The 26,699-nt window shown below is 43.4% G+C and overlaps 1 protein-coding gene across 6 annotated transcripts in view; it reads left to right on the top strand.

Annotated features, from left to right (window-relative positions):
- LOC310689212 (sodium channel protein type 5 subunit alpha-like) overlaps positions 1-26,699 on the top strand; it is a 36,732-nt gene that overhangs the window by 1,338 nt on the left and 8,695 nt on the right. For 3 of the 6 annotated variants that reach the window (XM_083466582.1, XM_083466579.1, XM_083466581.1), the window contains exons 2-20: positions 907-998; positions 3,439-3,678; positions 5,240-5,303; positions 5,992-6,133; positions 6,911-7,108; positions 7,689-7,868; positions 9,380-9,781; positions 10,706-10,832; positions 12,180-12,418; positions 13,311-13,520; positions 14,550-14,903; positions 16,235-16,684; positions 18,553-18,687; positions 19,550-19,670; positions 20,319-20,473; positions 21,834-22,007; positions 22,609-22,731; positions 24,085-24,369; positions 25,951-26,004. In XM_083466582.1, coding sequence (XP_083322708.1) covers positions 929-998; positions 3,439-3,678; positions 5,240-5,303; positions 5,992-6,133; positions 6,911-7,108; positions 7,689-7,868; positions 9,380-9,781; positions 10,706-10,832; positions 12,180-12,418; positions 13,311-13,520; positions 14,550-14,903; positions 16,235-16,684; positions 18,553-18,687; positions 19,550-19,670; positions 20,319-20,473; positions 21,834-22,007; positions 22,609-22,731; positions 24,085-24,369; positions 25,951-26,004 — 3,723 coding nt within the window. In that variant the 5' untranslated portion in view covers positions 907-928. The remainder of the gene's footprint in view (positions 1-906; positions 999-3,438; positions 3,679-5,239; positions 5,304-5,991; positions 6,134-6,910; positions 7,109-7,688; positions 7,869-9,379; positions 9,782-10,705; positions 10,833-12,179; positions 12,419-13,310; positions 13,521-14,549; positions 14,904-16,234; positions 16,685-18,552; positions 18,688-19,549; positions 19,671-20,318; positions 20,474-21,833; positions 22,008-22,608; positions 22,732-24,084; positions 24,370-25,950; positions 26,005-26,699) is intronic. The other 3 variants (XM_083466580.1, XM_083466583.1, XM_083466584.1) reach the window with 3 other exon arrangements.

Below are 26,699 nucleotides of genomic sequence, written 5' to 3' on the forward strand. Positions count from 1 at the left end.
GGTCCTTCCAGATCTTTGTTGCATATACAGTGCTTTGCACAGTAGAGTTGCTAAGGCTGTAGACAAGCTTCTGTATTTTAAGCATGCATTGCAGGGGGTTGGACTAGATGACCCTGAGAACCCTTTCCAACACTACAGTTCCATGATTCTAAGGGCTGTCCCTCTGCTTCTGCCAGGCCATTGGTTTTTCTGGACAGTGATAAAGAACTTAATGCCCCCCCACCTCGCTTGCTGATGCCATGGCTGCATCGGACTCCATGGGGGGCGTCCCTGTGCCAGCTTCACAGCGCCACTTCTGAATGGCAGCAAATTGTACTTGCAGTGGCCATGTGATCGACTGCAGTGTTCAATTACCCAGAATGTAAGGCCTCCCCAAGTTATGCACCTATAGGCCAGGGCATGAATTTGGGGGTAAATGTAAGATGCCAAGCAGCCGCTGCAAAATGGAAGCCAAGCTCTGCTTCCATTCAAGAGCAGCATGGCTGCCCACTGCCACTAAAATGCCTTTCATGGGCACAGCAAGGAGTATGTTGAGCAGAGCTACAGTTGGGTCAGGCTAATAATAATAATAATAATAATAATAATAATAATAATAATTATTATTATTATTATTTATTATTTTTACCCTGCCCATCTGGCTGGGCTTCCCCAGCCACTCTGGGTGGCTTCCCTAACAAAATATTAAAATACAGTAATGCATCAAACATTAAACGCTTCCCTAAACAGGGCTGCCTTCAGATGTCTTCTAAAAGTCCTGTAGTTGTTCTCTTTGACATCTGGTGGGAGGGTGTTCCACAGGGCGGGTGCCACTACTGAGAAGGCTGGTTAGGGGACCAGTGTTGCTGCTGTAACCCCTCCCCCAAGTTTGTATCTTTTTAAAACTTAGTTCACATTTTGATTTTACAGACTTTTGGGAGAGTTTATTGATATGGGCGGTGTTTCCGTCCTTCGGATGTTCCGGGTGCTGAGAGCTTTAAAAACCGTTTCCATTATCCCAGGTATGAAAAACCTTTGAATTCTTTCTGGCAGCAATCTGGTTGCATTTGCCCTTGCAAAGTTCAAATCTATGTGTCAATGGCACGTCAGATGCATATATTTCAATGGTATTCATTTATCAGAGACAAACGTGTTGCAGCTGTTCCTTTGGGGGGGCACATATAGGAAGGCTTGTAGCTTTTTGCCTGGATGAGTTGCTATAGCTGTCATTTTCCAGGCTTGAGCCTCACCCCATGCCCAGTTCTCTATAAGTGAATTTCTAGGTTAGGATTGATGCATCTTGAGGCTCATGCGTATATATCAATGCACCTAGATACATTTTTGTTATTGTAATGCATTTCAAAGTGCTTTTCATGTTGTGTTTTAAATGGTTGTAACCTGCCCTGGGACCTAAGGGTGAAGGATGACTAAATCTTATATTATAATAATATAATAATCTTATAATGCACCCTGTGACCTGTGGGCAGGTGTAATAGGTATGAGTTACTCGTGCGTAAGCTGGTGCCTTTCTCGGTTAATTTTGCCTTGTTAAACCTTTCTGACTGCACAGCCCCTTCTCATCGTGGCTGCCTCAGTCACTGGCAGAATCCGTCAGTGGGCGTTTCTTGAACCTCTTCCAACATAAAAGTTGTTTGACACCCAGTCTCCTCCTCCTCTCACTGCGCGGGAGTCTTCTGCACAGGGAAGGCGTGGGTAGCGGAGGACCTGGGCTCTCATCACTGATGTCCAGTGAAGAGTCCTGGAGCCCTCTCTCCAATTCCCCCATCTGCCCCCCTTTATCCCTGGTGTTGCGCTGATTGGCTTCCCCCTCTACTGAGCTGTTTCTCCCCCTGCTGCTGGGTCCTTCGCCAGCATCATCTGGGAGCCTCCCCTTCGCCTCTCGCTCTGATGTCAGTTCCCTGACAGCAGGTAATACTGTATTTTTCGCCCCATAGGGCGCACCGCCCCATAGGACGCACCTAGGTTTTTTTTAGGGGGGGGAATAAAGAAAAAAAAAAATTTCCCCCCCAGGCACGGGGCTGGCGCGGGGGAAGCCCGAGCTTCCCCCAATCCCAGCCCCGAGAACAGCCTGCTATCCGCAAGCCTAGGGAGCCCAGCTCCGGATGGCTGCGCAGAGCTGCGCTCGCCCCGGGACTGCAGGCAGCTCTGCATTCGCCCCATAGGACGCACACACATTTCCCCTTCATTTTTGGAGGGGAAAAAGTGCGTCCTATAGGGCGAAAAATACGGCAAATGTTGGGCATGCCCAGCCATTTCACATGCTGCACCTGCCGATGTTTATTTTGAACTGTTCATATATTAAAAGATTAGTGTTTCCCTAGAATATCAATAATGAAAAGGAAAAACACTCTACTTTTAAATTAGTGTAGCAAGAGAGGCAATCTGAATGTTTAATACAGGAAGCATTGTGTAGTAGTGGGGGACAAAACTGGACTTGACATGATTCTTTCTTTGGTAGACATAAAATATGTTCACAAGTGTACCTATTTTTATCTGTGAAATACTAGAATACCGTACATAAATATACATGTATCCTGTACTGTGTTGCAAGTTGCTGGCAAACTGAGATGCTTCCAAACAGGGGCTTAATTTGCAAATGGGGTATTGGCAACTGTTTGTTGTTGGGTTGTTGTTTTTTGCTTACTGGATTTCCCCCGGAAAGGGAAAATCTGGAATGAATGGGAGAATTATGGGTTAGCCAATGACATTATGCAAACACGGGGGGGGGGGACACCCCTGCATGCATGAGGAGCATGCTGGGGATGGGGAAGAACCCGAAACTTTCATGAGGACAAAATAAAAACCTATCGTATTTTTCTGTTCACTTCAATGTGGGTGGGTGAGGGAGCTGATTTTGAAAACACCCCTAAAATGTTGTTTTGAAAACTTCCAAATGCAGGTTATCTTCCCTAAGCGGATGAAATACCTTCATCATTTGAAGGTGTTAAAAAATAATAATAATAAAAATGTTAGCTTGCTGTACCACCTGTAGAGAAAATCAATTGCTTCATGTTCTGTTGCAAACAGTTATGGTTAGTGATTGTTCATTTGATATTATTTTTATACGAAGCAAAACATGCTGGCTGGCTGCCCATTTACAAATCATACAAACTGTGCTGAAAATTCAAGACCACTGATTACAGATCCGGATGCTGTATAGGTTTGCTACCAACAATGAACAGATTTTCTCTGTTCCATCCATCTGTTGTTTTTTATTTATTAAATGGAGCACATAAAACAATTTACTAAGTGCTGTACACAGAATATTTAGGAAAGCATGGGTTTATTTGCACTACATTCCACTATGTTTCACTTTGAGTTTACCTCAGATAAGTTCTAAAATTAATATCAGAACTGGTGTATGCATTTTGGGCACTCCAAATTGTTCTGCAGGTACTTTGATTTTGAATTTAATATGTCATTCATTTCCCCCCTCTGCAGGTCTGAAAGTCATTGTAGGTGCCCTAATCCAGTCTGTTAAGAAACTCGCAGATGTTATGATCCTGACTGTTTTCTGCCTGAGTGTGTTTGCCCTCATTGGTCTTCAGCTCTTTAAAGGACATTTGAGACACAAATGTGTCAAGAACTACACGGAATATATCAGCCAGAGCATATCCAATGAAACATCCTTTTCATCTAAACAGAACTTGACTCCGTATGAGAATTTTACCAATAGCCCAGGTAAATGCTGTCCTCAGATCTTTGCAAAATAATGGATTTATTCTATCTTCTGTCTCCAGGTTTGAAATTGGCCCTAGCAAACAAAACACACGAGTCTGCCACTTCAGACTGTTACTCCTAAGAATAGTGAGATTTATAAATATCAGATAAGTGCTTTGGTAGGTTTGCCATGCGGGTGGCATTGGGATAAATCCTTTTTGGATTATTGCAATCTTACTTTCAAACTCCCAAGTGTGCTTCCATGAGTGGTGTGATTGTAACGGAACCCCGTGCCTTAACTTGCACAGGATGAGAGTCCAAGGAATTGAGGTGGTAACTGATCAAGTACTAAGTCTTACTGACAAATTAAAAATGAACAAATCACCAAGTCCTGGTTGCATCCACCGAAGAGTTCTTTAACAATTCCTACGTAAAAAGGCTATTGTCTAACAAAAATAAGAACATAAGAAGGAGGCCCCTGCTCAGTGGAGAATGTTGGGCCTTCAAATTTCAGTGGTGTGATGCCGAAATTCAGCAGCCCCCGCCTCTTGCCTTCCGTTCTAAATCATTATTGCAGCACCCTCTTGGCTCAGTAGCCAGTGTGGGTGAACCTGACATGCTCCCCTAAATTTGCCTCTGCCATGCTGGACCAGGCAAAAGGGCCATCAAGTCCAACACTCCGTTCTCACAGTGGCTCACTGTGTAACTCTGATACCCAGCAACTAGTATTTACAGACACAGTGTGCCTCCAACAGTGGAGGTAGAACATAACCTCATGGCTAGTAGCCATCAAAAAGACTTAACCTCCATGAATTGATCTAATTCTCTGTTTAAGTCATCCAGGTCGTGGTCATCACTACATCTAGTGGGTGGGAATACCATAGGTCAAACTATGTGTGAAGAAGTATTTGTTTTGCACTGCCTAGAATCTCCTAATGTTCAGCTTCACTGGACAGGATGCTAGTCATCCAAATGTGCAGCAGTTGTGTAAAAGGCAAAATCCAGTATCATAATGCCATTATTCAAATCTGTGGCGTGACCACACTGGTAACCATATTGTGCACAAATGATGCCATCCCCCTTGCTGCCCCCACTGAAGCCTCGCTTACTGGGGGTTGCATGGCTGCAGCTTCCAAGTTCTGACAATATTGCATGGAGGCAATGGTGTTGTTGCCAGTTTTCCTTAAAATTAGCTCCAAAACGTCCTTGTGATTTTGCCAAAGCTCAACAACTTAACAACTTTGGCCAAGAAAGCTCAACAACTTTTGTGTCCAGATTTTCACTTTTCGAAATATGGCAACCCTAGTTTAGTTTAGTGCATGAGCAACAGGAAACCTTGGGCTCATGCGCTCTTCCTTCCCCTCCCCTCCTTTAGCACAGATGCGATTAGAAGCACCCTCTTCTGGTTTTAAACTAAACTAAACTGTTTCATATTATATCAGAACTGGAGGAACAGTGATTAGTTTAATCTGTGGTTTGTTGATAAGCCAGGACGATAATCATGGGTTTTGACAAAACGACTGCCTGTTTTAGAACCTCTACTTATCTGGAACCCTATTTATCCTTGACTCTTTCGTTGCAGTGAATTACATACATAAGAATGGCACTGAAGATTATTTATTGTGCAGCAATGCTTCAGATGGTGGGTAAGTTTACATAATACCTGTTATGAGTGTGTTTAATATCTGTTATTCACTCCGAATATTTATTTACTTTCTGCTTACTTACCTCCCCTCCTCCCAAAACTGTGGCCCACATTCTCAAATTCAATTTTTGTGTGTTCAAAGTCAAATGTGACCTTCTCATCGTTTGTGCATGTGGAACATTGTGAATGTGCCCCGTGTGGTGAGATCTGAGATTTACCATTTTCAGTTGGAAGCTGCAGTTCTGTTGCAAGGGTGGGGAACGATTTCCAGCCCGAGGGCCACAAATTCCACTCTGGCCCACCTACTGGGAGCCACAGCTCTGCTGAATGTAGGAGCCATGTTTCAGAAAGAAAAAAAAAAGATTCACATATTTTCAAGTCTCTCCATATACAGTGGTACCTCGGGTTAAGTACTTAATTCGTTCCAGAGGTCCGTTCTTAACCTGAAACTGTTCTTAACCTGAAGCACCACTTTAGCTAATGGGGCCTCCTGCTGCCGCCGCGCTGCCGGAGCACAATTTCTGTTCTCATCCTGAAGCAAAGTTCTTAACCCAAGGTACTATTTCTGGGTTCGCGGAATCTGTAACCCGAAGCATATGTAAGCCAAGGTACCACTGTATTGGCAGAACTTTCTCTTCATACTTAAATGCTGGAGAATTTTATCACTGAAACAAAGTTGTTATTTGCAGTTCCTGCCCGCCGAAATATGTATGTCTGAAGGTTGGAGAAAATCCTGACTATGGGTACACAAGCTTTGATACGTTTGGCTGGGCCTTCCTTTCCCTGTTCCGCCTCATGACGCAGGATTACTGGGAACGCCTCTATCAACAGGTATATGCTTCAATTCTTTTGAAACAAATTGCATGGGGAAACTGCCATAGTCTGCCTACCTTTTACAGCTCCCGTCATCGCTATACAAGTAGCAGAATGATATGCTAGAGTCTACCAAGCGGAATCCTGGGGTGATAATATGAGATGGAAATGTTGTCACAGAGTCCTGAGCTGGTAGAATAAACTGTGCCACCTCAGAGCGCAGAAGGGGGATCACAGTTATGAATGTTCCTTCTTGTAAAAAAAAAGTCAAAATATTGTTAGCCATCTAAGGGTTCTCTTGGGTCCAAAAGGCAGAAGTCTGAGAGGAGATATGATGGCCACCTTCAAATATCTCAAAGGCTGCCACTGAAGATGGAGCGAGCTTGTTTTGTCTTGCTCTAGAGGGTAGGACCCGAACCAGGGGATTAAATTTACAAGAAAGGAGATTCCGAATGAACATCAGGAAGAACTTTCCGACAGTAAGAGCTGTTCAACAGTGGAACAGACCACCTTGGGAGGTTGTGGACTCTCCTTCCTTGGCAGTTTTTAAGCAAAGCTTGGATCATGCATAGCAAAGAATTTCATGTGTCATTTTTAGATTTAATGTTGTTTCTTTTGTCATCTTTATTTTGGTTAATGAATTACTGTATTATTATTTTTTAGTGTGGTTCATGTTTTCTATATGATTTCAAAGGCCTTTTTCCCTTTAACATATGGGAAACTGGTAATGAAAACCTTAACATTTTGTAAACACCACAACCAAAAGAATGATTACTGTATTCTTTCTGACTACAGACTCTCAGAGCATCTGGGAAGATCTATATGCTGTTTTTCATGCTGGTCATATTTCTGGGATCATTCTACCTGGTCAACTTGATCTTGGCCGTGGTCACGATGGCCTACGAAGAACAGAGCACAGCCACTATTGCTGAAACAGAAGCAAAAGAAAGGAAATTTCGTGAAGCCATGGAGATGCTGAAGAAAGAGCAGGAGGTTCATATATTGCCCCATTGCTAATCTACAACTACCTCCATTTCCCCAGAAACATAGTTTATAGCAGTAGTTATATATAGTATGTATACAATAAATCATAAAACACCGTTAAAAACAATACAAAATGGTAATTAAAATGACCGACTAATCAAATGTTTTTTTAACAGCTGCATAGGTCTGCTGGCATAAAAAAAGCTCTTTAGAATGGGGAAAGCATAAATTGAGCATGGGATGGGATCTAAACATGGTCAAAGCAAGAACTTGCCACTTAATTATGATGCTTCCATAGGAGATTAAGCACCAGCTTCCATGTTTCATGTGTCCAAAAACTAGGAACTCAGACTTGAAACATAGCTAACACCTGCTAGGCAAGAAAAATCCGTCAAGACAAAAATCCTTTTAGAAAAACACCGTGATTTACTTTAAAATCATGAAGGTTGTGAGTAATTTGGATATCCAATGCAAACTGTTATCTGTGAATGGGAAGTTGTCATACCAAAAAGTATTATTATTATTATTATTATTATCTCATATGAAGACATAATGGTACAATGTGCACTTCTCTTTTTCTTCATTCTAGGAATTAGCTGCAAAAGAAAACGACAGCATGTCTCATAGCTCATTTGAAGTGTCACCTATAGGTTCTAAAGAGGTCAAAGAACGAAGCAACAGAATGAAAAAGTTGTCTTTGGGGATGGAAGATTATGGGGAAGATCCCAAAACCCCAAAATCACAGTCTAGTGACAGCTATCGGAAACCGGTAGTTATTTCATAAGGCTTTTGTTGTTGTTTAGTCGTGTCTGACTCTTCGTGACCCCATGGACCAGAGCATGCCAGGCACTCCTGTCTTCCACTGCCTCCCGCAGTTTGGTCAAACTCATGCTAGTAGCTTCGAGAACACTGTCCAACCATCTCATCCTCTGTCATCCCCTTCTCCTTGTGCCCTCAATCTTTCCCAACATCAGGGTCTTTTCCAGGGAGTCTTCTCTTCTCATGAGGTGGCCAAAGTACAGGAGCCTCAGCTTCAGGATCTGTCCTTCCAGTGAGCATTCCTTCAGAATGGATAGGTTCGATCTTCTTTGTAGTCAATGGGACTCTCAAGAGTCTCCTCCAGCACCATAATTCAAAAGCATCAATTCTTTGGCAATCAGCCTTCTTTATCGTACAGCTCTCACTTCCATACATCACTACTGGGGAAACCATAGCTTTAACCAACCATTATTTCTTTTCACTTTTAATTGCACTCTAACTTGTCTTCATAGATGGAGGAGTTTAAATGAAGGGAGAAAAAAGGTTTTAACTAAGACACTTAATTTTTAATCAGCATTTGCCAACCCTAAATCTACATGAATGTTTTTAGCAAATTTACATTTTAGAAAGTATATATATTCTACAACAGTAGGAAACCAATCTATGCATAAAGCTTTATATGTGATGTAATTGTTTTTCCTTTACTCTTAGCAGTTCTCAGTAATAGGTCACTAGTAGGTCACAACAATAAAAAATAGCAAACCCTGTCCATAAATCAACTAACAGCCATAGAATAAATCAGTTGCAGTGTCATCTGTCTGAATAAAGGTGTTACAAAATTGTAATCCTCCTTGGTGGTCCTAGTAGGTTCGCATGGCAGTAAGTATGAGAATTAACAGAGGCTTATAAATAGCAGGTTCCTTGAATAATGATTATAAGATCTATGCAGACGTAATGGCGACTCGACTTAAAAAATGCCTAATTAATCTTATCCATACTGATCAGGCTGGTTTTTTACCCAATAGGCAAATAAAAGACAACATAAGACATACAATAAATATCATTGAATATTTAGAATGCAAAAATGAAATTCCTGCAGCTTTATTGTTCATTGATGCCGAAAAGGCATTCGACAACGTATCCTGGCGTTGTAAGTATGAGAATTAACAGAGGCTTATAAATAGCAAGTTCCTTGGTTCCTGTGACTGGTAAGGAAGCCATAAGTGATTAACAGACTTAAGTACTAGTGGAAAATTTTGTGGAGTAGTTAACTGGGAGACGGGAGTGTATGTGCAAGACTGAGTTAATGAGAAGCAAGCTATCACTCCTAACAAGCTGCCAATTCTGAACGCAGAGTGCTCTTTATTAACAGGAAGGCACAAGGCCAGTCATAAAGTTTTCTACTGCAATCGGTAGGATTTCTGTAAGTGACTCTTACACCCAACATTAAATGTATTTAGTACAGAGCATGTCAAAGTCTGCATCACTCTTGCTCTTTCCCCCCTCTTTTGATCTCTGCAGTCTCTCATTAGCCACAATTACGGTCCTAGTTCAAACCCAACCAGACGCCGACCAAGTCATGGAAGTGTATTCAATTTCCATGTATCCGGCCGAGATGCTGGTTCAAGGGCTGAGTTTGGGGAGGATGAATCTAGCAGCATTGGGGAGACGGAGATCCAGCACAGCACACTGCTGGCTGCACGAATGGGAAGGCGTCCAAGCATCCAAAGTCAAACCAGCTACAGTCCTCGCCTGACAGCTCCAAACTACATGCAGCCCGGCAGATGGGCCGCTGGAGACGATTGCAATGGGATGGTTTCATTGATGGGGGGCAGTGGAACAAGGCCGTTTAACATGGATCCCATTTCCAATGAAGGGTCATTACTTCCTCCAGTTATGGAAAATCCTGGGAAAGGAGATCTGGTGAGTTGAGAATGAAATCAGACAGATGCAATTTTCTGATTGGTGGCTTCCCCCCAGTTGTCTAGGATGCAGTAATCAATGTTTGCTATATATGTTTTCTGTACCTAGAGGAAAAATGATTCCACCCCTAAAAATTATCCTCAGATTACTTCCCTACAGATGATGATTTAAATTTCTTCCCCAGCCTTCATCATTAGTCCCAGGGCAATTTGCAACTCTCTCTCTCTCTCTCTCTATATATATATATACAAACAAACAAACAAATGACAACAACAACAACAATTAAGATTATTATCCTCTAATCACTTCTCTGGGAGTAAACCTCATTGAACTCAATGGGATTTACTTCCAAATAGGCATTCACAGAATCTCACTGTAAATGTATTTGTGAATAGTGGGCATGGAGGGTGGGGAGCGTTACCAAAAAGTTTGGTGGCAGGGGCAGACTTAAAGAAGAAGGAGTAGTAAGAGCTAAGAGGTGAGAGCCCTGTGGTATGAATAAATAGCAAATATTTTCTTTCTGCACCATAGTGCATCCATTCTCTTTTAGGTAAGGACTGCTGTGCAGCTCTAAAACTAAGATTCCAAAGGCACACCCATATTGAAGACTAACAAATGCATTATGACAGAAGCTTTCATGGACTACAGCCTGCTTCATCAAATGCATGAAGTGTTGTCCTGAGTTGCATGTAAACTGGGTGAGGAAGGAACTAATAAATAGTGAAGTGAGAGGAAAATGAAACTTAGAACGACTGAACAATAATACTCATGGTCACTCGACATTTCCTCCGAATGTATTAAGACTGTGGGATCCGCTGAATTTTGCAATAATCATATTTACGTTCATATCTGTTTCTCTTCCCGCCTGAGATCGAAGCACATAAAGCTTCCATAACTAGACATGTTGTTTACATCTTTAAACAGACTACTTCTTGTGATGAAGCCAACAAGAGGTTCCAAACTCAGCGTCTCTCAGTAGATTATTATAATCACCCACTTCAAAGACAAAGGGCAGCAAGTGCAGTCAGCATCATTACCAGTGCGCTGGAAGGTATGTTGTTGCATATTCATGGGCGCCAATATAGTGGTTGGATACCAAGGTTAAGGACATGCTTTAAATGCCATAAATGGGCGGATTTAGCACTTGCACTTGGGTCTATGTATTGTTCCTGTGTTGCATATCACCTTTAAATAGGGATTCAGGGCTGGCCCAGCCTTGAGGCAAGATGAGACGACTGCTTCAGGTGGCAGGAATCACAGGGGTAGCCGATCCCAATGTAGACCTTTACTGTCCCTTTGTTCCTGATGTGGGAGTTGGGGCTACGGGTTTGTTTTGTTCTGGTTTTTCATATGAATTTTGTGTTTTTACTTTGTATGTTTATGCTGTAAGCCATCCTGAGATTTTCAGATAAAGGGCAATATACAAATTTAAGAAATAAAAATAATAAAATAAATGTAGATCTTCTCTCACCCTTTCCCCACCGGTAGGGCGGGAAGTGCCATTTAGGGATTTTCAAGGTAACTAGCTAGCACTTTGGGATCAGAAACAGATAGGAAGCTAGTGAAATTGGAATAGCGATACAGTCACATGAGCTGTAGCTCAGTGGTCAAAGAAACATGCCCTCTATGTGGAGAGCCCCAGGTTCATCCCAGGTGTCTTCATGAAGAGCTAGGCAAGATTCCTGAAAGCCACTGAACCTGCTGGACAAAGCCTCTGACATAAAATAGTTTCCTATGGTCTTACAAAGAACTGGCCCATGGGATTGTTAGGAGTTCGGCCTACACTCGAGTAGGACCCTGGCAGAGACACATGCCTGACTGGCAAGTTCTCTCCCTCCCTCCTCCCTCCGTTCAGGAGCTTCAAAAGCTTTCTTCAGCCCGAACATCACAGCGACTGATGCCCACGGACACCGGCACACTTAGGAATCCGCAGAGTTTGCGCAGTTGCATAATAGACCTCAGCAACTCAGCATTTTGGCTAATCTACTTTATTTACATATAAACACACACGGAGCACTGCAACATGGCTCCCTCTCTCTCTAGCATGAGATAGCAAAGAGAAAAAGAACAAAGGACAATAGTCCCACTTCACGGAACACAGTAACACAAACATCCTGACTCCGTCACATCCCACTCTGTGGAGACAAAACATATACCATCATGTGAAAGTCAACAATCCCATGACTGCAATCATGGAGCAGGAATTCTAACAGAGATATCAATTACAATAGTCCTTGATCGTACATTTTTAAAAAGAATTCTGCTGGAGCAGCAACAGATTCAGTAGGAGTTGTTCTCACAAGTACTTATTGATCCCACTTCCTGACCATAAGCGCGTGTTTCTAAATCTTTTTTTTATGGGGAGGGGGGACCTTACTTTATTGTGTTTAATGTTTAGAACTTGAAGAATCTAATCGGAAGTGCCCCCGCTTCTTGAAGAACTTGGCTGCAAAGTATCTTGTGTGGAACTTTTGCCCACTGTGGTTGAAGATAAAGAAGAATGTGGGCGTTTTTGTTATGGATCCATTTACGGACCTCACAATCACAGTTTGCATTGTGATGAATACTCTATTTATGGCGCTAGAACACTATAAAATGTCCCCTGATTTCGAGGCCATGCTTGGGATAGGCAACAAGGTAAGCGAATTCTGGCAAGCAGGATGTTCTGCATCAGCATGTAATAAGCTTTTATGCGTTTGTTATTATTATCGTATCGATTTCTGACAGCATTCACCCTTCCCCAAAAGGTATAAGGTTCAATGATTCTCACCTATCACTACCTGAAGAAAATTCTTTATTAATTTATTTCTGTTAACTATGACAAACGGTTATATCTCTTGGTATTAGCATACCTAGATATTTAATAGATTTTGAACAAATCTGGAATTTATATTCCTTGGATGAATGGGTAATCAGGTTTTGACTTATTGGCATCAGTTCTGATTTGGAGCAATTAACAGAGTAACCAGATACTTTACCAAAAGCACCTATTGTTTGCACCAAGATGGGAATACTAGCCTGAATAGTACGAAATAAACAAAAGAATATCGTCTGCAAATGAAACTAAATTATATTTAATATTATAAATCTCACAATGTTGTCTAATAGTGCAAGCCAAAGGAAAGGTGGCAGACGTGCTGCCATTCACTTTGACTCTAGGAGTGGCTGCCAGGAAAAAGCCACATGCTCTTCTTATATGCCCAGGGAGCAGACTGAGCCCACCCTCCAGAAGCGGCCCACCCCCTTGCCCACTCACAATTGGCTGATTGAGCGAGCTGGCAGGATCTGTTGCCTGGGCAGCAAACTCAGCCCAGGGACGTCCTTTGCTGCCCGGGACACAGCCCAAGGGGCCTCCCTTGTCTGATTGTGAAGGGTGATGGAGGGAGTGCCAGACCGCAATGGAGCCCCCCAGGAAGGGTTTGCGGACTTCTCAACGTGCCTGTTTGTCATGTGAACTGTCCCTAACCCCGGCATGAGGAGAGAGGATTCTGGAACATGCAGATTTGACGTCTCCACTTCTATTTTGCAGATTTTCACCGGAATTTTCACTGCAGAAGTGATCCTGAAAATCATTGCACTGGATCCCTATTATTATTTTCAGCAGCGCTCAAATATCTTTGACAGTGTGATTGTCTTCATAAGCATCATTGAACTGAGCAGTGAACCCAAAGAGAATAAGGCTTCAGGGAAAAAAGGCAGCAGGAAAGGAAATTTTACAGTTTTACGGACCTTGAGGCTGGTAATTCCTCGCTCTCTTTTTTCCTCTTCCTTCCTTTCTTTTTTCATGGACGTATAGGACAGGATTTCCCACGAGCTACATCTCTTGCAGAAGATCACTATTGATTACACATTTGTGGAGCACTGTGAAAGATTTAACTTGCTAATCTCCAGATGTGCCCTGTGAGGGATGTTATTTTCAGATAGAGGAAATTGAGGGCAAGAAGCAGCAACTTCCCCAAGGCCACCCGGTACTTTCAGGACCAGGAAGGGAGTAGAAAATATGTGCCCAAGGCCAGCTCCTGTGCTGTGCTGTGCTGCTTGGGAGAGACATGAAGGAGACAAGCTATCAGTGGCCACTAGACACGATGGCCAACTATTACTTCCAGCATGGCAGAGAGCATGCCTCTAAATACCGGTTGCTAGGGAAAAATGAGTGGGAGTGTGTTACTCCATTCATGTTCTGCTTTGGGGCTTCCCCATAGGCACTTAGAATCATAGAATCATAGAGTTGGAAGAGACCACAAGGGCCATCGAGTCCAACCCCCTGCCAAGCAGGAAACACCATCAGAGCACTCCTGACATATGGTTGTCAAGCCTCTGCTTAAAGACCTCCAAAGAAGGAGACTCCACCACACTCCTTGGCAGCAAATTCCACTGTCGAACAGCTCTTACTGTCAGGAAGTTCTTCCTAATGTTAAGGTGTTTAGGTGGAATCTTCTTTCTTGTAGTTTGGATCCATTGCTCCGTGTCCGCTTCTCTGGAGCAGCAGAAAACAACCTTTCTCCCTCCTCTATGTGACATCCTTTTATATATTTGAACATGGCTATCATATCACCCCTTACTTCCTCTTCTCCAGGCTAAACATGTTTGTTTGGCTGCTGAGAGTCGGACATAATAAATAACAATATGTTCAAAAGAGAACGAAAAGGCAAGATGAAGCTGAAAAGAAGGATAAACAGAGTTAGAACTGAAGGCTACAAAAAATAGAAACTGCCAAACTGTTCTGCTCTTTGGTTATCTAACAATACAATACTTTCCTCCCCAACAGATGCGAGTCTTCAAGTTGGCGAAGTCTTGGCCAACCTTAAACACCCTTATTAAGATAATTTTAAACTCAGTGGATGCTCTGGGCAACCTCACCCTCGTTCTGGCCATTATCGTCTTCATCTTCGCTGTATTTGGAATGCAGCTATTTGGGGGCAACTATAAGACTCATTGTAAGAAATTGGCCGATGACTGCAAACTACGATGGCATATGCAAGATTTTTTCCACTCCTTCCTTGTTATTTTCCGAATTTTGTGTGGAGAATGGATTGAAACCATGTGGGGTTGCATGGTGGTCAATGAGCAATCAATGTGCTTGCTTGTCTTCTTGCTGGTCATGGTGATTGGAAATTTAGTGGTGAGTTTACAGGTACCTTTTGGTTTCCCCTCCCCTTTTTATCAAAATTTTGCTTTGCTGTTAATGAAAAGGGGAAATGTGTTTGAAAAGTCCATCCTCATGCTGTATCTTTAAAATAAGGCAAGTACGTGGAATGGTAGTATTCCAGAAAATCTGTCCTGGGCTGCTTCTGTCAGGTTCTTGGAATCACAAGTGGGGAGGGTGATGTTGTACTCAGGTCCTACTTGCAGGTTTCCCATGGGCATCTGGTTGGTTACTGTGCGAACAGGAGGCTAGACTAGATGGGCCATTGACCTGATCTAGGAGGGCCCTTCTACTGTTCTTATAGGGACATGGGTGACACTGTGGTATAAACCAGAGAGCCAAGGGCTTGCCGATCAGAAGGTCACCGGTTCAAATCCCCACGACGGGGTGAGCTCCCGTTCTTCAGTCCCAGCTCCTGCCCACCTAGCACTTCGAAAGCACATCAAAGTGCAAGTAGATAAATAGATACCACTCCAGCGGGAAGGTAAACGGCGTTTCTGTGTGCTGTTCTGGTTTTGCCAGAAGCAGCTTAGTCATGCTGGCCACATGACTCAGAAACTGTCTGCGGACAAACGCTGGCTCCCTCGGCCAGTAAAGCGAGATGAGCGCCGCAACCCCAGAGTCATCCGCGACTGGATATTACTGTTCTTATGTTCTCACATCTTTCAGTCTTTTCTCAAGCCATTGGGAAATGAAATGAAATTCCATAATAAGGAGACAGGAGAAGGAAGTAAAGCATCTTACCTGCCTTTCACTCTTAACTGGCTTTGTAGGCAGATTTTCTGCTCCAATTTGTCAATATTTGTTCATTCCACCTATGCTCTAAAACTAGTTTGCAAAGAATTAATAAGAATGAAAACAGATGTATCATTTTAAGAGTAGACAATGCATACAACTAGGGTAAAATGTGCATTAAAAAGCATATGTTAATGAAGCTAACATAAAAATGCATTATATTACAGAAAATCGATTTCCAGAAATGCATATATTAGGCAAAATTGCATACAAAGTGTGTATATCACAATAAATGTGCACTAAATTGCTGATGAATTTTCATGGGGTTTTTTTAAAATAAAAAAACCCCCACACATGTCAATTGATGTGGAAATGTGGAGAACTGAACTTAAGGTTGACAAAATGAGAAACTGGGAGAAACCAAAATTGACAAATTTTTCCTATCCCTGGCTGTTGGTTGGTTTCCTTGTCTCCTGGTCATGCCAGAATTAGGTGTTTCCATCTCTTCAGAAAAAAACAAAACAATTATGCTAGAAATGTTGTTAAACCTTTGTTCTTCCCGTTGCTTTGAGGTGCTCAATTTGTTCATCGCCCTGCTGCTGAACTCGTTCAGCACTGACAACCTCCTCCAACTCCCGGAAGACGACCGAGAAACGAACAACCTTAAAATTGCCTTCGCTCGGATCCACCGAGGGCTGCATGCAGCAAAACAGGCAATGTTGGCTTTTTGTTTCAAAGCTCTTGGCTACAAGCGGAAGGCAGCTCAGAAGAAAATAAAATGTGAATCTGAGAAGAACGGGCTGGAGCTTCGAAAAGATCTCCCGAACTTCAAGGAGAGTCATGGTAACAGAGAGATCGAGAAGAACGGGGAGAGGTGCTCCGTTCATATCCCGGATGATTTCATCAGCAACCCCAATGTGTTTGTCTGTGTTCCCATTGCTGCCCCCGAGTCCGATAGCGAGGGGTCTGAAGATGCTGATGAGAAGCAGGGGGCAGCCATGGAGACAGAATATGCTGAGAAGGTAAGGAGTCAGCTGAAGGCCACATTTCAATGTTCAAGGAAAGGTGGGCAAATATTGCAGCGGACAGAAATGGAGACAGCAATATTAATGTCAGTCCTCAATATTCTGTCCCACTTTCTGAACATTCTGTCACACTGTAGAATTAATGAGAAGCAGAACCAATGATGTGATTGTGCTGATAGGAGGTCACCTCATGAGGAACAAGATTAGCTTCTGCCCTAACTGTGTTACCAGCTGCATTCCCTCACCTTTGCTCATAGGCTATTTCAGTGCAGTCCTGTGTGCCGTTAATAATAATAATAATAATAATAATAATAATAATAATAATAATAATAATAATAATTTATTTGTACCCCGCCCATCTGGCTGGGCTTCCCCAGCCACTCTGGGCGGCTTCCCAAAACAAACACTTTAAAATACTCTAATATATCAAACATTAAAAGCTTCCCTAAACAGGGCTGCCTTCAGATGTCTTCTAAAAGTCTGGTAGTTGTTGTTCTCTTTGACATCTGGTGGGAGGGCGTTCCACAGGGAGGGTGCCACTACCGAGAAGGCCCTCTGCCTGGTTCCCTGTAACTTGGCTTCTCGCAGTGAGGGAACCGCCAGAAGGCCCTCGGTGCTGGACCTCAGTGTCCTGGTAGAATGATGGGGGTGGAGACGCTCTTTCAGGTATACAGGACTGAGGCCGTTTAGGGCTTGAAAGGTCAGCACCAACACTTTGAATTGTGCTCGGAAACGTACTGGGAGCCAATGTAGGTCTTTCAAGACCGGTGTTATATGGTCTCAGCAGCTGCTCCCAGTCACCAGTCTAGCTGCCGCATTCTGGATTAGTTGTAGTTTCCGGGTCACTTTCAAAGGTAGCCCCACGTAGAGCACATTGCAGTAGTCCAAGCGGGAGATAACCAGAGCATGCACCACTCTGGTGAGGCAGTCCGCAGGAGGTTTTCCTCCTCCTCCTCCTCCTCCTCCTCTCATCATCATCATCACCCCCACATTTCCTTCAATAAGCTCAATATGGAATACACCCTTTTTTGCTCTTAATTGTTCACCTCATTTCCTAGCACAGCTTCCTTCCACCCCCTGCCCATTTGCGTGAAATTTGACTGATCACATCCTGAAACATCATGACGCTAATCTAACCTGGTAACTTTTGTAAACAAAACCACATGGGTGGCTGCAGCCAATCAGATTAAGAGGCAGTGTTGGGAAAGTGAGGCTGAGGATCAGGGCGGAAAAGGAAAATGGCACTGAGAAGAAGCAATAACCAGGGAAATAAAAGTGCATTTCCCTTGTATGCTGTAGCTACTCCACCTAGAGACCTGGTACAGGCTACTCATACAGAACGTGACCCAATATGCCCACCACAGCTCACCAGCAATGAACAGTGGTTCAGGAAGCGCTTGATAAAGCTGTTGGATTTGCTGCCTGCCGGAAGGCCAAACTATATGTGATGTTGGGAGATCAGGGGCTGTGGGGATTCTGATAAGGCATGTAGTGGGTGTGGAAGAGACCTTATCTTTTTCCTGAATGCTTGCATGAAAATGCCCTCTTCCAGTGCTATTTGCCCTGCGAGGCACAACATACAACCACATTATGGATACCTGTATGTTTCCCTCTGTGAGGAAAATACCAGCTTGGGCAAGAGATTTTCACTGGGAAATGGTGCAGGGAGAAATTCTGCCACAGCCCCGATTAGAATCCACTCCCCTACAGATGACATTAATTTTGTTTGAGTCACAGAAATACATCTCTCTTTAGCTCCCATGGCTTTAACTAACAGTAGGAGGGAAAGGCCTCCCCCCCCCAAAAAAAAAACACAAATACAAGTGGCATGGTCTTGAGTGCAGATGAATGTGGCTTATCTTCAGCAGGAAAACCAGCTGCGATTGAGAGGAGAGCGGAGCAAGAGTTCCGATGCCTGGAGCCGAACATCTGAAATCTCCTCTCCTGGGGAAACAAGTATGCATTGGAAAGCTGGGTCCTCCTCACCAAAACAAAAAGAGGTAGAAGTTATTCACCAATAAAGAAAAGCAAAAGCAGATAATGATAATCCAGATGATTAAATGCCCTGATTGCGGAACTGGGTAAGGGAAAAAAAGGTTGCATTGAAATCGGGACGAAACAAACAAACAAAGTCACAACTCTAATTGAAACGTCACCATTCAATGTGTTGAACTGAAACCCAAGCAGGTTGTTTTGAGTATTTTTCTTTGACTGTTTGTGTGCCTCTGATGGTTGGTTGGTTGGTTGGTTAGTTAGTTAGTTAGTTAGTTAGTTAGTTAGTTAGTTAGTTAGTTTGCTTGCCTGCCTGCCTGCCTGCCTGCCTGCTTGTTTTGAGGGGTAAGGCATGCTGATTCAGAGCCTTTGAACCTCTCTTTTGGTGCCGAAATGGATATTGTAGATCAGAAATTTATATGTGTTACATTAATCACACAGCAAGTGTGTCACCGATTTGATTTGATTTGATTTAATTTAATACCAGGCACCAAAACCATACCATGTGGGGAGATGAGGTTTAACACTTTAACCCTCATGGTAAAAATACATCCCTCCCAGTGCAAAGATTAGCCTTAGGAAAAAATCCTCCTATTGACTCCGGTGACTAATTGTTGCACTGTGGTGCAGGGAGGTTGGGTTTTGTCAGGATTTCACCTAGGAATTGAAAGGTTAAATCTCCCTTTCCCATGCACCGTGGTCCTGATGTGAAAATCACTCCTCCCAATATGCCTAGCATTAAATTTCTTAAAATCCACATGTGGCTGCTAACGACATTAATATAAAATTCTAGCTGCACTCCTGTTAGGCAAAACCGACAGACAATGCCTGGTAAATAAGAAAACTCAAGGCTCTGTTTTTCTTTTGCAGAGAGCTGACATTATTAGCTGCTCAGAAGGCAGCACCGTGGACCTAGCAAACTCAGAAGAATTCCTGAAGCAGATCCCTGAACTAGCTGAGGACTCGGAGCCAGATAATTGTTTTCCCAAAAGTAAGGATGCACTTCATCAATTTATTCTATGCAGGGCTACATAATTTCAGAAACATGGGGCTGCAACCCAAAATGGCCAGCCTGTGCTTCTTGTCTTCTTTTGCAAGCTTCCACCTGCTGACAATGATGTAAGCGAGAGCAGTGATGGGAAGGGGGATCACCAGCTTCCATTAATTGCAGGATGCATGCTAAAAGTCAGTCGCCAGTACTATTTAACTTGTACAAGGGTTCTAAAGGTAAAGGTAAAGGGATCCCTGAAAATTAGGTCCAGTCGTGACTGACTCTGGGGTTGCGGCGCTCATCTCGCTTTATTGGCCAAGGGAGCCGGTGTACAGCTTCTGGGTCATGTGGCCAGCATGACTAAGCCGCTTCTGGCGAACCAGAGCAGCGCACGGAAACGCCGTTTACCTTCCCGCCGGAGCAGTACCTATTTATCTACTTGCACTTTGATGTTCTTTGGAACTGCTAGGTTGGCAGGAGCAGGGACCGAGCAACGGGAGCTCACCCCGTCGTGGGGATTCGAACCACTGACCTTCTGATCGGCAAGCCCTAGGCTCTGTGGTTTAACCCACAGCACCACCCACGTCCCTTACAAGGGTTGTACCAACCCCATAATGTGGATTATTATTTATTGTCTGTCTCTTTCAGAATTTGCTCAGCGTTTTCCTTGGTGTATGGTGAACACTGAAAAGTTTCCAGGCAGATTATGGTGGAACCTAAGAAAGACCTGCTACCGAATTGTAGAGCACAACTGGTTTGAAAGCTTCATTGTGTTCATGATTCTGCTGAGCAGTGGAGCTCTGGTATGTTAATCTGATTCTCACACGCAAAACTCTGTGGCTTAAGTGGCACACTGGACAGAGCAGAGAAAAGAAAGATTATATTTCTAAACCATCACCCCATTCCAAGATGAAATAATGCTGGCAAACACAGGGGGCACATTTTGCTGATTTGGGAATTGGAGCTCTAGCCAGATGGTATTAATCACCATTGATCAGTGCAATCCTATGCACGTCCGCTCTGATATAAATCCCATTGAGTTCAATGGGAACTCACTTCCAGGTAAGAGTGCATAGGATTGCAGCGAGAATGAAGCCTGACTGGGTGCTTGGATGAGGTTTTCCGTTTGGGGAAATACTCATGCACCTCTATCACCACCACCACTGGATATTTATTTAATCTTATTAGACTGGAAACACTGTTTGGAAGGCCAAATTTCTCTGAGATTATGGTGGACCCATTATTCTTTTACCAGCATGGCACGTGCCACCATATCAAGATTCCTTTCTGTACTGTATTTCACCAGTCAAGTGTTTTAGTAGTTTTAACGTGCTCATTAGTTTAATGAATTACTGTATATAATCATGTCACCTGCTGATTAGTTGTTGTATGCAGGGCTGCCTATACGTCTGGGTTTTCCCGGACATAGAAGGGATTGGGCTCTCAGAAATTGTGTCTGGGGGAAATTTCCGATAAGGGTTAAAATGACTGGGGAAACCCAGACGTATGGCAGCCCAACGCAGCCTCCCCAACTGCTCCAGTCACAGATGCAGCAGCAAAAGGAAGGCAGAAAAGGAAGCAAATGCCTAAGTGAGTGGGATAGGGGACGGACGGACACACGCCTGGCTAGAGCCTGGCTGGGCAGGTGCCCCTCACTTCTGTCGAGGCAGGCAGAGTAAGTCCTTGAGGGGACCCACGCCTCCAACCTGGCCCTTGCAGAGTGCTGAGGCAGACAGGGAGCTCCTGGGTGGGGCTTGGGGTCCCTGTGGCTCCTGGGAATGTTGCCTCAAGTGAGGGTCTCTGAGAGGGGTCAGGTGCAGATAATTTTAAGCATCCCTACTTTATTGTAAGCCACCCTGAGTATTTTATGTTATGGGTTGCCAGTGTTGTAATATCACTGCATTTAGTACATGATTGCCCTGGGATCATTCATTTGTCGTGTCCTGTGCCCCCAAGTTCTCATGGATATATATATATATATATATATATATATATATATATATATATATATATATGTTTGGCACAGCTCCAGTATTATGGTTATGCAGTAGGATTGGAAAATTGCAGTACATTCACACAATTAAGGAAAGATTGTAAAGGAGTCTGCAAATTAAAAATTCTGCTTGATCAGTAGCAAGATACATCTTAACTTTCTTATTCCAGGCATTTGAAGATATACACTTGAGTGAGAGACCAAATGTTAAAATCATGCTGGATTATGCCGACAAATTGTTCACTTACATCTTTATCCTGGAGATGCTGTTGAAGTGGGTGGCTTATGGATTCCACAAATATTTCACAAATGTTTGGTGCTGGCTTGATTTCATAATTGTAGATGTAAGTGTTGCCTTTGAACCATTCTGTGTAACGGGTGCCGTTAGCTTTCAAGGTATAGCGAGTGGGCTTTCTTGCACTCTCCTTGCCTAAGGGGAAGCCCTGCAATTTGTGTAAAATGGTTTTATGTTTTGGTTTGAAGCGGTGCTTTTTGTTGTTGTTGTTGTTTAGTCGTGTCCGACTCTTTGTGACCCCATGGACCAGAGCACGCCAGCCACTCCTGTCTTCCACTGCCTCCCACAGTTTGGTCAAACTCATGCTGGTAGCTTCAAGAACACTGTCCAACCATCTCGTCCTCTGTCGTCCCCTTCTCCTTGTGCCCTCCATCTTCCCCAACATCAGGGTCTTTTCCAGGGAGTCTTCTCTTCTCATGAGGTGGCCAAAGTATTGGAGTCTCTGATTTCCTTAAGAATGGATCGGTTTGATCTTCTTGCAGTCCATGGGACTCTCAAGAGTCTCCTCCAGCACCATAATTCAAAAAAGCGGTGCTTTAGCATGTTTGAAAAATGTTTGTGCATGGCAAGGAGGCAGATTAAGATACATAGTGAAATTGTTCCTTTGTGCTTTTGCTACTGAACATCTCCCCTCACTACTTTTTCTGCAGGTCTCCTTAGTAACCCTCGTAGCAACTTTGGCTGGACAATCTGACATGGGCCCCATAAAGTCTCTCAGAACCCTAAGAGCTTTGAGGCCATTAAGAGCCCTGTCACGATTTGAAGGGATGAGGGTAAGTTGAATGAACGCCATCACTGAACATTAGCCCTATGAAAAGGCCTTTGGTTTGTAAATTGTTTCTTTTGAAGGCTACTGTGATGAGGGGATGGTAAAGGAGATTGGAATAGGGATTCCCATTTGGCACATCAAAGATTCCTGCGAGTCATGAGAGGTTTATGAACATGTTCTATATTGTTGGCAATAGACAGGCCTTTTTTTCAGCCAGAACTTACCGAAACTCAGTTCCAGCCTCTCTCAGGTGGGTGCCATTGCCATTCTATGAGAACTCTCGTGGTGAGTTCCAGCACCCCTTTTCCTGGAAAAATAGCAGTGGCAATGTCCAGGAGACATCTTTGTTACCCACAACACAGTAATTAACTTTGACGGTAAATAGTATGGAAACATTAGAGTATGAGGACCATGGAAGTGGATTTAAGGCTGCAGAGATCAAACCATGTTCTTCAAATTACTTTGAAAATCAGATTTACTTCAAGGGGAAGAGCAGCCTGTTGCTGTGATACAGAAGACATTCATGCTAGCACACGTTTCAAAATGGCACCAGGCTAGCTCCATGGAATGTAGCACCATCATGTTCTTGAAATAAGTCACCTCTTCACTGAGGTGTCCCATCACCTGCAATAGCTCCCTACTGTGTTCTGTGTGCAACACAGAGTGCTATTTCTCATCTCTAAAGCACTTTACCGCTTGGTTCAAATATACCTAAGAGACCACCCCTTCTCTATGCCCCATCATGATCTCTAACACTGCATGAGAACACCGACTTGAATCTGTCATGCTTGGACTGAGTCTAGATGGCAGTGGAAAGGACTAGTAAACTTATGAAGGTGCCCTTTCAACATGAACATGCCTTGTTGAAATTAAATAAATTTCTGCTGATCTGATCTGACATAGCGTCCCTATTAATGCGTTTGAGTAGGGGCATTCAGTATGCAGTCTGAATCCACAATTTATATTTGGGGGGGGGGGTGGGAGGAGGTTGAAAGGCACAGTTTATTGTCCTGGAATCTTTTTTCCTTCTTGTTATTTAGATATATTATGGTGAAGTTCATGGACTTTTATAAATTGTGTGTCTTTGTTTTGTATGTATTGTGGTATGCATTGTGACTTGCTGATATTTTTATGGATTATAATTTGGTAGTTATTTATTGTAATTGTTAAGAGTGAATCTCTGTTTAAATATTGTTTGCTGATATTTAATTTCATTGTGTACTATTATATTCTGGTGGGTTATTGAATATTAGTTTATTTGAGGTAAGTTGCTTATTTCAAAGTTATGCTATTATTATGACTTTAAAAAAAATCGTTTCATTCCCTTTCTCTTTCCCCTCTTCCCCACCTTTCAAAGGTGGTGGTCAATGCCTTGGTGGGCGCCATCCCATCTATTATGAACGTTCTTCTGGTCTGCCTCATTTTCTGGCTCATCTTCAGCATTGTGGGAGTCAACCTGTTTGCAGGAAAGTTTGGAAAATGCGTTAACATGACTGAAGCAAATGCCACCATAAATGAGACCATAATTACTAACTTCAGTGACTGTAAGGAGCACAACAGGACCGATGGGCTATTATACTGGATTACAGTTAAAGTGAATTTTGATAATGTTGGCTCTGGCTACCTGGCTCTTCTCCAAGTGGTAGGTCTTATAGCACAATGCATCTATCTCCACATTCTCATTCTCTTGTTCCTTTCTACCTTCACTGTTGGCGCTGTTGCCCTTAGTGATACCTAAAAGCATGACGCGGGACGCGGGTGGCGCTGTGGGTAAAACCACAGTGCCTAGGACTTGCCGATCGTATGGTCGGCGGTTCGAATCCCTGTGGTGGGGTGAGCTCCTGTCTTTCGGTCCCAGCTCCTGCCCACCTAGCAGTTCGAAAGCACCCTTAAAGTGCAAATAGATAAATAGGTACCGCTTTATAGTGGGAAGGTAAACGGCGTTCCGTGTGCTGCGCTGGTGCAGGCTCGCCAGAGCAGCGATGTCACACTGGCCACATTACCCGGAAGTTTCTGCGCACGGCGCCGGCTCCTGGCCTCTAGAGTGAGATGAGCGCACAACCCTAGAGTCTGACAAGACTGGCCCGTACGGGCAGGGGTACCTTTAAAAGCATGATAGCTGCTGTTGCTGCAATAACTCCCTCAGTGTATAGGTTCAAAAGCCATTCTCTTTCTTTCTAAGTAACACTTGTTCTTCTGAGTGTATAATAACTATAAAGGATAAAGGGACCCCTGACCATTAGGTCCAGTCGTGACCAACTGGGGTTGCGACGCTCATCTTGCTTTATTGGCTGAGGGAGCCGGCGTTTGTCCACAGACAGCTTCCGGGTCATGTGGCCAGTAAGCCGCTTCTGGCGAACCAGAGAGCAGACGGAAATGGCGTTTACCTTCCCGCTGGAGCGGTACCTATTTATCTACTTGCACTTTGTGCTTTCGAACTGCTAGGTTGGCAGAAGCTGGGACCGAACAACGGGAGCTCACCCCATCGCAGGGATTCGAACCGCCGACCTTCTGATCGGCAAGTCCTAGGCTCTGTGGTTTAACCCACAGCACCACCTGCGTCCCATGTATAATAACTATAGCCATAAGTTAATTGCTCAAAGCATTAGTAATATCCTCTAAGGACTCCAGGAATGCCCTTTGGACCTGGTGGCTTGCTACTTTGCCTGTTAGCTCTCAAACCCGACCTTTAGCCAACTCTGCTTAATTTAGCCAAACTCATTTGGAACAGTCAAAATAAAAAAAATTCTTACAGTAGCACCTTAAAGACCAACTAAGTTAGTTCTTGGTATGAGCTTTAGTTCTTGGTATGTGCTGTTCGCCATTTGGAACAGCACTGCCTTCTCTGATTGGCTCTCCAAGGTCTCAGGTGAGGCTCTTTCTAAGTTTTGCTACTTAAGTTTATCAACTGAAGATGTCAGGGACTGAATCGAAGAGTCTTGTGTGCAAAGCATGCTTTCTACCACTGAAGTTTGGCTAGCTCATCAATGCTGGTGCCTCACAGCTTGAGCTGAGAAGGACTGGCGTCATATCTAAGAAACCAGCATTCTTTGGGTCACTGGCCTATATTTACTCAAAGGCAGGTGTGGATATCTGCACAATATATTCTGAGTGAAGACTGATGCAAAGAATTCAAAAAGATTCACTAGGTTTTTCCCACCTTCTTTCAGCACACCTATTGACGTACCTTAATCATATTTATATTAGTCTGTTTTTTCACTAGGCAACTTTCAAAGGTTGGATGGAAATAATGTACGCAGCAGCAGATTCAACTGATGTAAGTCACAGAAATGCACATGCTCATTCTTCTCTTCTTTTTACCTGCTCAGTGGTGTAATAGTAATGTAAGGGAACCCGCTCAAGAGTCAAACTAAATTAATGTCAGTGTGTGGCATGTTGCTCTGAGAGGCCTTCTGCCAGTTCCCTCACACTGAGAAGTGAAGTTACAGCGAACCAGGGAGAGGGCCTTCTTGGTATTGGTGCCCTCCCTGTGAAATGCCCTCCCATCAGATGTCAAGGAGATAAATAACTATACAACTTTTAGAAGACATCTGAAGGCAGCCCTGTATAGGGAAGCTTTTTTATGTTTCATGTTTTGTTTTTGTATATGTTGGAAGTATATACAACCCAGTCAGATGGGCAACCCAGTCAGAGAAGTGGGGTACAAACTATTATTATTATTATTATTATTATTATTATTATTATTATTAATTATTATTATTATTGCTGCACTGAAAATGACAGTTGTGTGTCTAGCTCAGGCTTATCCAGTCTAATGTCCTCCATTTCTCTCAGTAATATCTAGTAGAATTCACCCTTGTTTTGCCATCAAAGTGTTCTTTATTTCCCAGAACCACCCACCACGGCAGCCAGTGATTTGGAGGAAGTCAGGGTAACATTTAGCACAACATGATCTAATGTAGCCCTCAGAGTGCCTAAGTGTGATCATTTTCATAGAACAAAGCTGTAAAT

Source organism: Podarcis liolepis (genome assembly GCF_965112155.1).
Source record: "Podarcis liolepis genome assembly, chromosome: 12".
NCBI classification, from domain to species: Eukaryota; Metazoa; Chordata; class Lepidosauria; order Squamata; family Lacertidae; genus Podarcis; species Podarcis liolepis.